Here is a 12,900-nt window from a genome sequence, read left to right as displayed (position 1 = left end):
CAATTGACAATTGACACTTCTGTCAGTTGATCGACATAAGCCCCATGATACTGAGTGAAATACAGATGCATCCTCTTTTTTCCCCCGACCCCCATATATTAACACAAGGCAACAACAAAACATCCATCCATCTGTTACTTTCAAGTTAAATGTTTAACTCAGTTTCAGGATATAAATTCAAGAAGTGACACCTGGACAATCTGGTGTCGTCCCAGATTTTCTGGGTCAAGTCGAGCACAAGGCCATTATGCTTTTCATCCTTCATGTTTGATGGTTTAAATCTCTCTATATGGAGTGGATATTGGCAAAAAGGGGCTCACATTGTGAGTCAGTGTGAAGAGGGCACTTTCTGTGTTCTTTGTTGAAGGGCCAAGAGATGGCAGTATCTGTCTGAGAGCCTGTAATTTTTCTGCTCTGTTCATGAAGAGCTACAGGCTTTTTTTTTTTTTTTCATCATGGTTTGAACTTCAGTGAGGTGGTACTGTAAGTTCAAAAAAATATTTTGTAAGTGTAACAGGGAGTGTTGCAGCTTGGCGTCAAGGGAAAAGAGAGGCTCCGAGACTGAATACATGAATATGTCTTGTTGTCATTATGCATCCTAATTCCCTCTGGTAAATTATAATTTAATAGTATAGTTGGAAAACCCCGCCAATGAACCCTTGCTATCAGATGTTATCAGTTTTTATGCAATATATTAAAAATGCAACATACCTTGCATTACAACAACAACCCTAACCCTAACCCAAATTGTAGAATGCCTTATAATTTTTAGCTGATATATTACATTATACCCCGATTTCTGTTGATACCAGGAAGGTTTAAAAATTATCCCTCAGCTGCTTGAAAAGTTACATTTTGATGTATCAGTACAATTACAGGCTGTGACAGTCTTAAAAACATATTGTTCAAATTCACCCTTGATGCCATTAGATAGTATTTTCTCGAAGGACCATCAAGCAGCATGCTCTAACTTGCAAAAGCATGGCCCTATAGTGATGATATCCTCAAACCTGGATCACAAATACTTATTGATCACCGCCACATTTATTAGGGAAATTCTACATACACAGATTAGCCTATATCAGTCTAAACTGTAGATATATTAGTCTCCTAGTGTGCAGTGTTTTCTGAAAGTAATGGTGGAGCTTAGGTCTGAATCCAGTTTTGGTTTTCGATTATGTTTTAAAATTTGGACATAGAGCATATTTATGCACTTGAATGAAAAGAAAATCTGACACATATTACATGATAGTCTCTCCCGCTCTGTGTTTTATTCCAAATCTAGATTTGAAGATGATTCTGTTTAAAATTATTATTAAAATATTTATGTAATTTCGATGTGCTCTCATGCAGCTTCTCACCTGCTCACTATCCCCACAGTGCTGGAAAAGATCCCTGAAAAACCTCCGGGATGTTGGTTTTCTTCAAGTTAAGGTTGTCAAAGCTACAGATCTTTTGGCTGCTGATTTAAACGGTACGTCACACATCCGGATTCAAGGTCTCTCTTCATTCTGATGTTACAGTAAATTGAACGGCAGACATCCAGAGTGAAAGTGTTGTGTGCTGTGTTGTGTTGTGTAGGCAAGAGTGACCCTTTCTGTGTGCTGGAACTGGGGAATGACAGACTTCAGACCCACACCATCTATAAGACCCTCTACCCAGAGTGGAATAAAGTCTTCACATTGTCAGTCCCACTTTCTCTCTCCAACCACCTTTTACCGTTAATGCCACATGATGCATGCAGTCTGAACCACATGTGTACTTCATGTTGTATCAGTGGTGCAACCTGACCCTCCTTGTTTGTCTCCACAGCCCTGTCAAAGACATTCATGATGTTCTGGTGGTGACCATCTTTGATGAGGATGGAGACAAGGCGCCAGACTTCCTGGGAAAGGTTGCCATTCCCCTGCTCTCGGTAAACATGGAGTCCGTCATGCACACAATAGACTAATCTATTTACACTCTGCGTCTAAATTAAAGTGAAGAGGGCGATAACACTCCAGTGGGTTGAAGACTTGCTAAGATGTAATCTGGCATGACTGATAGTCAGGCTCATGGCTGAGTTCAGCACCTGATGCCCTTTCTGTCCTGCAGATCCGCAGGGGACAACAGATCGCCTTTCCGCTGAAGAAAGAGGACTTAGGTGGACTGTCAAAGGGGAGCATCACTCTGGAGCTGGAGGTTATTTTTAACCCTGTGAGTAAAAGTTCATCCTGCAATGAGGACATGAGGCTGTGATGGATATGGAATATGGGCCTGATTCTGTCTGCTTGTCATTGCGTCTTGACTTTTTTTTATCAGGTCAGAGCAAGTATGAGAACCTTCCAGCCCAAAGAGAGAGGATTCATCGAGGATAATCCCAAATTTTCCAAAAAGGTTTGTCACAGTTCTGATATTATAATTCTAATCCAGGGTTGAGGAATTAGTTTGCAGTCTCTGTAACAAATACAACATTCATTTAGCCTTTAAAAATATATATTTAGTTTGCTTATCCAGAGCAGTGCACACTTGGTTAAATGCTAAATGTCACTTCATTAGATCAGACTGACAGAAAACTAAACAGCAACTATTTCCATATTTGATTACTGTTGTCATTAGTTTTCAAGGATAAATGCACCTGCGTCACCAGCGTCTGAACATTTCTGCATGTAATGTGACTGATTTGTAATGGAAAATCTTTTTTTGTTATTTAATCCATTGTAGATTTTATTAAATTTGTGAAACCAATTTTTTTTTACCATCTTATAAACCAAACAATTGACTGAAAAAGTAAACCGCATATTATTCACTGAAGAAAACAATGGGTAATTGCAGATGCAGACTTCATGGGATTAAACATCAGAGGGAACTAACTGTATGGAGGGTAGGGGTCAGAGGTCACTGCACATGTAATGCTTGAATAATACATTTATCTTTTCTTTTTTCTAAGAGTTTACAGACAGAGTGAGAGTTAGAACTGATATTCCTATCAATTATTTCAACAAAAAAACTTTTACCTTGATTTTTCTCTTTAAAAACACCTGATCCTAAAGCAAAACTGCCCTTTGGCTGAATTAGGTGAATTGAGCTTTTAATTCTTTTAATTGACCCCAACTGTGACTCAGTTCTTGTCCGCTGTTCTACAACATTAGTTTGATATACAGTCTGCAAGACAGGGTGTGACACAAGGTGCCTGACTGTCTGTACTCTGCACAAAGACTCATTGTTGTGAGACAATGGATTGTTCACTAAAGCCAAAATTGGCTTACACTCGGAGGACTGCGGCTGTGCCGTGCAGGTTTTCAGTTTGTTTAAATGTTGAAAGTCTTGGTTGACAAAATCAGGTCAGATTTTTCTTGCCCCCCTCTCCACACTGGCTCATGCCAAAACATACCAGCTACTCTCACTGTTCGACTGACTGGCTGGAAGTTTTATGTTTGGCATGGACAGAATGCAAACATTATTAAGTGAATTATTATTATTCATTCATTTATTATTCAAACATGGCTGGTGTAATGTTATCAATTGTTCACATTTATAATTCTATCTTTCAGGCTCTGGCCAGGAACGTGATGCGTGTTCAGACGCTGTACAGGGCTATCATGTCGACTCTGCAGTACATCAAAAGCTGCTTCCAGTGGGAGAGTGTTCAGAGGAGCCTGCTAGCCTTCCTGGTGAAGTGCTTTAACTGCTTATCAACACACTATCTGCATTTCCCTCTGTTTTCCCTCTAAGGCTGCGGAAGACAACTGCAGTCTCGCCAACCCCTACTTGAACTCTCCCAGCGAGAATCTTAATCAATGCGGTGTTGGGCTCAGCAGAATCGCTGGCTTGGCCACGGCTGTGTGCTGGAGTGGACGCTTTCAGCGTTGCATGTGTCGCGGATGCACAGTTAAACCTCAGCTGGAGAGAGTAGAGTCCCAGCGGAGTCAAGATAGAGTCTATTTTTGTTCTACTTCCCTGACAACTCATTAACCCTCTGTCCAATCTGTGCTCGGTTTGATTTAGACCCCATTATGCCGACAGAAGTCCAATTAAAAGGCTCTTCAGAGATAAGACTGATTCTCCATCCTGCCATTGTTCAATACAAGTGTTAAGCAACTGTTAAGACAGAAACACAGCAGAGGCCTTTCGCCTTCGTCTTTTGAAAGTGCAAAGTGAAGTGGGTTTTGATCTTGTTGACATTATTATCTTCCAAATCTGACTCCAGTGATACAGCATTCGCCAAGTTGTGCATTAATGATGTAGGCAATCAAGGTCATGGGGAGTTCTTTTTGTTTTTAAAGCCAACATCCTGTAGATGGCACTAAAGCTTTTCTTAGCATCTAAATACTTCCTTCAGAGGCTGGTGAAAAGATACTGTACGCCAGCCAATAGAACAGTTTGTTCAATTTGCTGTGAAAAATGGGAGCTGCACAACAGACCTGTTATCTGAACACAAGCCACAGTCTGGGTTTTAGCTTTTACTCATGCATTTAGCTTTGTCATTTAGGATTTAGGATTTAGAGTGGGGGCATTGAGGTCAGCGTGCTCTAACCAGAAACTGCGTATATAGAAACTGCTTACATTAAATATTTAAAGCCCAGTTAATGTACAGGCACTCACAATAGATTCTTATGCCAGGTTATTCTGAAGAATATCCAATCCTCTCTCTTTCTTTATAACTAGTGTTAATTATTGGGGATGATATTGTGGTTTTTCCTAACAGCTCAGATACACACACACTAAGGTAGAATCATACAAGCATGAACAAGCACACGATGTACACACACATTCGCCCACTGCAGCTCAGTGTTTGAAAGACAGTACCATCTGTACTCGTGTTTTCACACTAATGCTCCCTGTCTTTTCAAGCCTCAGTGAGAAGAAATAAATGCCTGGTTTAATGCCGCCACATAAGAGTAATGACTCAAAGCTTCAGTTTACATGACAGGAAATGGCAACCAGCTACCTGCAACACCTGCCGATGATGAGACACCTTCGTGCAAAGAGATTCAGTCAATATCTCATAGTGTATCTTTTTAGGTACGGGTTATCGTGGCAAGAAGCATGAGTCATAGCAGTATAATTATATAACTGATCACGCAGTTTGGTTAAGAAAGGTGGTAGGTTTTGCTGTTTTTATTTTTGAAATATCAATTTCTTTATAGCATGACCCCAGTTTTCAAGTCTTACTCGCACCAAACACAGCGGTCATCCAAAATACTAAGTAAAGGCCAAAGCGTAACTCCCACATGGAAGCCAGTGTAACCAGTGTGCTCCCACCTCATCCTTTCACTTCATAAAAGAAAAGTGTATGCCCCACTTCAGCAACATACCATGAGGTACATCTTCTATGACGAGGTTTGGTAACACTTTATAATAAGTACACACTATTAAACATTAATAAATACTGAATTCTTCATTTATAACGCATGAATACTCATTAATATGTAGTTTATAAATACAGTTAGTGCTTATCAATAATGAGTAAAACATTTTTAACTGTATTTATAAACTACATACTAATGAGTATTCATGTGGTATAAATTATAAATTCAGTTTTTAAAGCTTAACTACTGTTTAATAGTGTGTACTTATTATAAAGTGTTACCCAAGGTTTCATATGCAGCAACTTTTCTGTCCCCTACTAGTCCTGCAAAGGAGGCTCCTGATATGTTTTTCAGTATCTGTGATCGCAAAAAAAAAAAAAAAAAAAGCAGACAACACCTCCCTGAAATATCAAGTTTTGGACAGAACTCAAACTACTCACTGGTCACATTTGCAGCATAACAGCAATTTTCATCCAAAATTGATAAGCACGCTAATCTTTGCAGACTGTTACTAGATAGCACTTTTCACTGATTTTATGAATCCTCTCCCTTTGTTCTACTGCTACAATATATTTTAGCATTTAGAAATTGTGCTATAATTTTCACCTGAGGTTTTTCAGGAAAGGTTAGTTGTTGTGGCTTTACATCAGTGAGTGGTCTCAGTGATGACAGTGATTCTGTGTTCTTGGATTACCCCTGTGCAATGCAAACCCTTCCCCCTAAGCATTAGTGTGGAAATCCTGCTGCGTTCTGGAAATGTACTACTCTCCAGTTCGGTAGCTCTCCCAACATTAGGTAGCCTTTCATATTTTTTATTTCCTCTAATCTGGATTGTACGTCCAGATCCCTTTTTGCTGTCGAAGACGGTGTAATGCCTCTCAAGCTGAAATGGGCTGCAGTTATCACAATCTTTATGGGCTTGAGTATACATTTCCACCAAAGCGTGACTTGGCTTTCCCCTTGTCCCAGCTCTCCCACTCATTACAAAGTCCTCACTAATAAAACATAACCCTTTCAGTGAGGAACTGGTTTCATCTCCTCTCCCAGGCCCTGTTTTGGCTTGTGATAACAGAGACAAGAGCGTGCTTGGCTTTTTGCACATTAAAGCTGATGGTGGTAGTGGTGGTGGAGGCGGAGAGGAGGGAGGAGGGAGGGAGGGAGGAGGGGGGTTGGGGGGCTCATCTTTTATGCCAGTTGGTGCCTCAGAGGAGAGTGATGTCTTTACCAGATGTTCACTTCTATTTTTATTAGCATTTAAAAACCTGTAAACCGTTCCCCACGCCTTTTGGCTGGCTGCCAGTTTGGCCGGTGCGGCCGCTCTTACAGGATTATTTTATAGTTCCATTTTGCTGTGTGATCCAGACATCACAAGCCATATTTCTTTATCCTCTCATCCATTTTACCTGAGCCGCAGACACACAGGTGGAATGTGCATCACAAGTGCCATTATGGCCATTATTTAAAAGACATAATTCACACACTGGCCCCCAGCCCCCCCCGTGTGCGGTCAGCTTTAATGTACACAAGATGAGAGAGGCAGAGCAATTAGACTTATGTGGTTAATGTCAGGGTATATCCAGGAAGTGGAGGGAGAGACCGTCCTGCTGAGCAGAGTGGCCACACTGCACAGCGTATGCAGGATAACTATACGTAGGACGCCAGGCTTTTATAGTGGCCCCAAAGCACTCATCAGCTTGATCTGTGCTTATGTGATCAATAGCAGATTGGAACGACCTTTAGCTAGCAGGGATTCAGGATCTATTGAAAATGTCTTTGAATGTGTCTTAATGAAGAGCAGTTTGTTTTGTACTCCTATCGTCCTGGTGCTTGATATCTGACTCGTGTGGCCTCCTGCCTGCAGGTGTTCGTGGTGACGGTGTGGTTCTGGGAGTTTTACATGCTGCCCGTTCTGCTGGTTCTGCTCATCTTGAGGAACTACCTTTGGATCTGCTCTGGTCGGGTCAGCCAAGACGTGGTGAGTCAAGTCCGTCAAGCTCTTCCATCTTGTTCTCCTTCAGCCCAGGGACACTGCAGGCTCCTGTTTGTACTCCTTTATAGAAAAATAACTATCTCAGCCGTGTTTTGTTCTCCTAATTAAAAGCTGACTATACGGTATAAGTCTAGTTCATTTTCCATTCACAATTTCCATAGCAACCAGCTGCACTTTTCTACATAGCCTATTATAATGAAATAACACATAAACCATAAGCATAGAAAACGCGCTGAAAAGACTAATGCAGTATATCATTATAGCCTAAGCTAATTTGCAGAGCTTGTCCTTTATTAACACTGCTTCCTTCTTTGTAGTCTAGTTACCTGACCCTGCCTCTTCACCGTAATAGGTCCATTGCCTGGTTCTTGTTGCGACCGGTCAATAAGAAAACATTTTAGTGCTCTGCTCTGAAAAAGTCAGAATTTATCACTTTTTCCTTGCTGTTGGATGTTGAATCCTGTCTGTAGCCCGTGTAGACCAGTAGCTGTATTTACTGTACACAGTAATAGTAGCTCAGCACACACTATAGGTTATAGCAAATTATATACACAGAGCAATGTTCAAGTGTTATCATGATGTGAAATCAGTGAAATATGCACTGATTTATAATTAGGCAGGGCTTTTACTAATTATTATTTAAGCATCATTTAATCTGTTGACAATTGATTAGTTCATACTGTGAAATGTCAGAAAATAAGAGTGAAAAATAGTCACACACATCACTTTTCACGTTTCAACACCCACTGCACATGTCCCATTTACATAAAACAATTATGAATGTTATATTATATTACATTATATTATATTATATTATATTATATTATAACTTATGTACTCAACACTAGTTCGCAGACTGTGTGGGTTAACAAGCAAACAATGTCACAGGTGTTAGATTTGAATTCACTCCCACCCACTTTAAACCAGACAAAACAAAAGTGACAGAAAATCTCTGAGTGTCTCAAAATGAAGCATGTAATAGATGTTAAAAATCACTCACCTCTCCATCACCTATCTTTTTCAGGACAGTATGGATCTGGGGGATGAGGAGGATGAAGATGAGAAGGTGTGTACGTGTGCTGGCTGTTTACTTTCCCACTTCTTTGTTGACTTTGTATTTCTGAATGCTGCTGAAAAGGAGAGAATTTAGCTTTATTTATTTAGTTTCATGTTGACAAAGGTATCTGCCGATGATCTTTGGTTGCATGTTGTTAAGCTCTTTATTCGGCGCCAAATCTTCTGATGTATTTTGATTCCTGCCAAACAACTAGCTGTATTTCTTTGTAAACTTGTGATTACCAAAAGACATTTTGGCTTAATGAAGACATTTCCACATGTCACAACACATTCATATGCAAATAGAGGGGCGGGGAAAAAGGTTCTGCTGCATTTGGGAAAGTCCCTGCGCTTAACACACCATATAATACCATCAATATGGGACTAATGACAGCTCTTAGACATGCTCTTTCAACGCTCATTTTAAAAGTTTGTGTTGAAAGTGTTACAATGCTTTTAGGCCATGAAATATTCCTTGAGAATGACAGCAGTTTATTGTAGACGTTTTGAATGGCCTGCATCAGCCCCATGTAAAGTGGTTCTCATACTGGTTCCAGTGGGAACATGACCCTTAAATGGCTCAAGTGTTTCAGTGCAGTGATGGATATTTGACTGAGGTGAAGCTAAATTGTCTTACATGTGTTTTTTTAGCCTGATAGCCACTGTGCACGCGGAACATCCCAGGTTTGATCCCCTCTGCAGCTCTTTTCCCAGGCTCATCCCCAAAGTCTTAATGGCAGTGAGCCAGCAATCACTCAGTGCTTCCATGCAGAAGCAAACATATATCACAGAGATCACATGATGACAAAGAGCATAGCCTTGGCCAGTAAACACTCCTTCAATAACCACCACTGCCAGCCCACCAACCCCTCTTCTTTAGTCCTGTAACCCTCCTCTGTGTTTGATGTGGACATGTGGCCGTGTCTCTGTCTGAAGTCTGGCTCTCACGGCAGAGATCTCCAGAGAATCTGCTCCTCTCTGTTTACTTTAAAGCTGTCCTTCCCTCCTGGGATCTGGTCTAGCCTGAGAACGGTACCTCTTCTCTTTCATAATGTGAAGTCCAGTCCTGTTCTGTTCTGAAGAGCCTTCACTTCAAAAAGACATGTTTCAAACTTGCTTTCAAAGTTTCTGCCTTTACATTCACATTTTGCAGACACTTTATCCCGAGCGGCACTGACTGGGTCTGTTTTGTTTTTGTGGTCTCTCCCTCTCAGAGCAACTTGGATGGCTTTTATTATGAAGTGTCCAGGGGACCCAACCTGTGGCCTTGAATGTCTCAACAGTCAGTTTTGATGTGACAGAGATGCACAGTCTCAGCTAGTTTATTATGACGCTGACAAAGTATCTCATTAAAAATGCCCCTCTCTGTTTTGCCCCTTTTTGGCTACAAACCAAAAATCAAGATGTTTAAGAAATGAAAATTGCAGACTGATTAAAAAGAAAAGAGAAAAGAAATAATTAAATGTTACATTTATTATCTAAATCTTTATTTCAAGGAATCTTCTATCAGCATTATTCAGTTTTACCTCAGTTTTTATTACAACCTCATTACATTTATATTGGATCTAATATGTCTAATATGTTTCAATGTTTGTTTGAATGACTGTGTGACAGTAGAGTGTAAAAACAATATTTCCATTTTTATTCCACCGGGGAGATGAAGAGTTAACAGGCTGCATGTCAGTTACTGACGAGATGAGTTCTGGCTGCGGTCATTTTTATTTATAAAGATATTTAAATTTGAACTTTCCTGAAAAATGTATACATGACAGTTTATACTGCTACTTATACTTGTACCCATGAATAACTTTTCCTGCCTGTACCTAGCAGACAGAACAGAAAACATGAACTGTGAAGAAACCCGTGGAAGTCACAGACAGTGTGTGAACTTCTTCTAAGCAGCTACTCTGTCCGTCCGTCTGTGTTGTTTGCTGCTGTAGGAGTCTGAGAGGAGAGGGCTGATGGAGAAAATCCACATGGTTCAAGAAACTGTCGTCATGGTTCAAAACCTGCTGGATGAGATTGCTTCTTTTGGGGAGAGGATTAAAAAGTAAGAATTAAAGATCCATCAAAGATTTATGCTCTGAAACCTTTTAATATTTAGTTTTATTTAAGCTTTAGGGATCATTAATGTTCGTGGCCACATTATAAAAGGGATTGTGTGAATACATACTGAATATTTTATCATATTAATTGTCCTATACTCTAATTATCCATTAAAAAAAGGAAAATTATGATTGATATTATTGTGGTCTCAGTTACATTTAATTATTTAATCTGCAAGTCCTGTGCTGACACATGCTCATGTGTCTGATCTTAATTTGTCAGCACGTTCAACTGGTCTGTGCCGTTCCTGTCAGGCCTGGCTCTGCTGGTCTTTGTCATCGCAGCGATCCTCACATACTACATCCCTGTGCGCTACATAGTTTTAATATGGGGTGAGTGTTGAGCACTGTTCTGTCGTCTGTCTGCACCCCATCATACCCCCACCCCCACTCCACGAACTGTACTTTGCTGCCTCCCATCTCTCTCCTTATTTTTTTGTGATTTCTCACTTGTTTTTTGATACATTGGATTTAAAAGGTCACAGGATTATTTGCCCTCTGTTTTCTGGTGTCTGTCACTTTATCTCCTTTATCTCTGTGCTATTGGCTGCTTATGATAATGAAAAAATGGCTTTCTGAAAAATTTGGCCGAGGTGCAGAGCGTGTTATGTTGTTAAAAAAAAAAGAGTAAAAAAAGTAGACGACAAACACTGTGTTGTACTCGTAGTAATATTTCTTGGACAGTGTGAGCCTCCTCTGCAGGTTTTTGTTTGTGTGGAAACAAAGAGCGCAGTTACAAGAGACTACTGTTAATGATATGTTGGTGTGAATTTCTGTTTTAGGTATCAATAAATTCACCAAGAAATTACGGAACCCGTACAGCATCGACAACAATGAGGTGCTTGATTTCCTGGCGAGGGTGCCTTCAGATGTGCAGAAGGTAAGCCCCACTGGATCAGCCGGCCAGGAAGCCCAAAATCCCAGAGCCCGCTAGCTTTGCATTTCACTACAACAACTCCCAGGCATTCTTCGCTCTTTTCTGTATAATTAGCTTCATCTGTATAATTACGTAGCCCTTTATAATTTTTGTTGTGTTTTGGTCACGATGTGGTGGAGGTCTGCCGCTGTTCCCAGGATGAGACGGGAGACGCAGCTCCTGGTGTCTCCTGTTTGAACTGAGCACGAGCAAACTGTCAGCCCCGTACTGCTGCTGCTGCATCTCCTCCACCGCACATCAAAAATAACTAAATTAACTTCATAAAGTTAATTGGTAATTTAGATTATTTTAAATAGTTAAGGTTTGAAACACAAAAGTCATCATCAAGGTGACAGGAACTTACACACAGACCTCATTTTAAAGTATGAACCATTCAAAGGAAATCTTTCCTTCCCCGCGTTCTGCTTTGCTGACCTCTTATTTTTTCCTTAAATCCCACTCTCCACTGTGTTCCCTCTGTTTTTACACACCATCCTCTCCCTCTCTCTCTCTCTGTTTCTGTTCCTCTCTCTCTCTCTGCCTCTCTCTAAGCGGTTTGACCCCTTTTTGTGTCCTCTTTCCTTCTCCGATGCCCTTGGGTCTCTGTGTGACTCTCTGCAGTCTCTCCACTGATGGTTCTGTTTATAACAGAGTGTTGTCATTGTGTTCACTCCACATCATCATCCTACACTGCCCGAGTGAAGATAGTTTTGTTTAGCAGTACTATTTAAAACAAATGAACAGAAATGTTCATGTTGAAATGACTGTGTCTCTGGTCTCCTGCAGGTTCAGTACAGTGAGCTGAGAGGCAGCAAGAAGAAGAAAATCTCTTGAATAGGAGCCAGTGCTGCTCTTTGCGGGCTTCCTACCTAAAAATTGTTTTCCAGTGGATCCGATGGCGGTCGGCACAATCTCACTTTACGTTGGTTTCGGGGTGTGTGGTAGGTCTGAATCTTAATCTGCTGTGGCGAGACACAGCTCTGCACCGCTCATATCAACCTGCACCTAAAGACCTTTCAACCAAAGACGTCCACACTGAGGACCCTGCAGAGATTACTTTACCACATTTTCTGGATGGATTTGTAATTTTATGTCCACAGACCGTAGTTGGTTTATTGTATTGTATTGTATTGTATTGTATTGTACAGATTATTCTTTCAGATACTCAATCAGAAGCTGCTTTGTTTTATTTTATCTTCCTGGTCCCAGGTTATGTTGTCCTGAAACCAACTGAAATATCAGTTTGTATCACACTGAATGTATATGTGTATTTTTACATAATTTACTTTGACGGATATGAAGACTTTAATTTTAGAATGGATGATTCATCTTTTGAAAAAAAATGTTGCCGGGGTAAAAGTACATTTCTTCAAGGGCTACTTAAAAAGTAAAAGTCTTGAAAAGGCTGTAAATATTTTTTTAGAAAAAAGTTACATTTCTGAGTTGGGGTTTTAAATATTAATTTGGGTTGTAATCACTTTTCCAACCTTTCATGCTGTATGTCCATACAGCAACATATGAGAAGTGAGACTCCTGTGTTTC

The 12,900-nt window shown here is 40.3% G+C and overlaps 1 protein-coding gene across 1 annotated transcript in view; it reads left to right on the top strand.

Moving 5' to 3' along the window:
• mctp2b (multiple C2 domains, transmembrane 2b) overlaps positions 1–12,900 on the top strand; it is a 35,549-nt gene extending 22,649 nt beyond the window's left edge. Inside the window, exons 12-23 of the mRNA XM_083995493.1 lie at positions 1,381–1,474; positions 1,582–1,684; positions 1,813–1,915; positions 2,095–2,196; positions 2,302–2,376; positions 3,534–3,653; positions 7,153–7,266; positions 8,306–8,347; positions 10,278–10,387; positions 10,666–10,775; positions 11,225–11,322; positions 12,145–12,900. Of these exons, the coding sequence (XP_083851619.1) occupies positions 1,381–1,474; positions 1,582–1,684; positions 1,813–1,915; positions 2,095–2,196; positions 2,302–2,376; positions 3,534–3,653; positions 7,153–7,266; positions 8,306–8,347; positions 10,278–10,387; positions 10,666–10,775; positions 11,225–11,322; positions 12,145–12,192 (1,119 nt within the window). The 3' untranslated portion in view covers positions 12,193–12,900. The remainder of the gene's footprint in view (positions 1–1,380; positions 1,475–1,581; positions 1,685–1,812; positions 1,916–2,094; positions 2,197–2,301; positions 2,377–3,533; positions 3,654–7,152; positions 7,267–8,305; positions 8,348–10,277; positions 10,388–10,665; positions 10,776–11,224; positions 11,323–12,144) is intronic.

Source organism: Trachurus trachurus (assembly GCF_905171665.1).
Source record: "Trachurus trachurus genome assembly, chromosome: 3".
In the NCBI taxonomy this organism is placed as follows: Eukaryota; Metazoa; Chordata; class Actinopteri; order Carangiformes; family Carangidae; genus Trachurus; species Trachurus trachurus.
The sequence above is the reverse complement of the archived record's forward strand: the minus strand, read 5'-3'. Positions and strand labels throughout refer to the sequence as shown.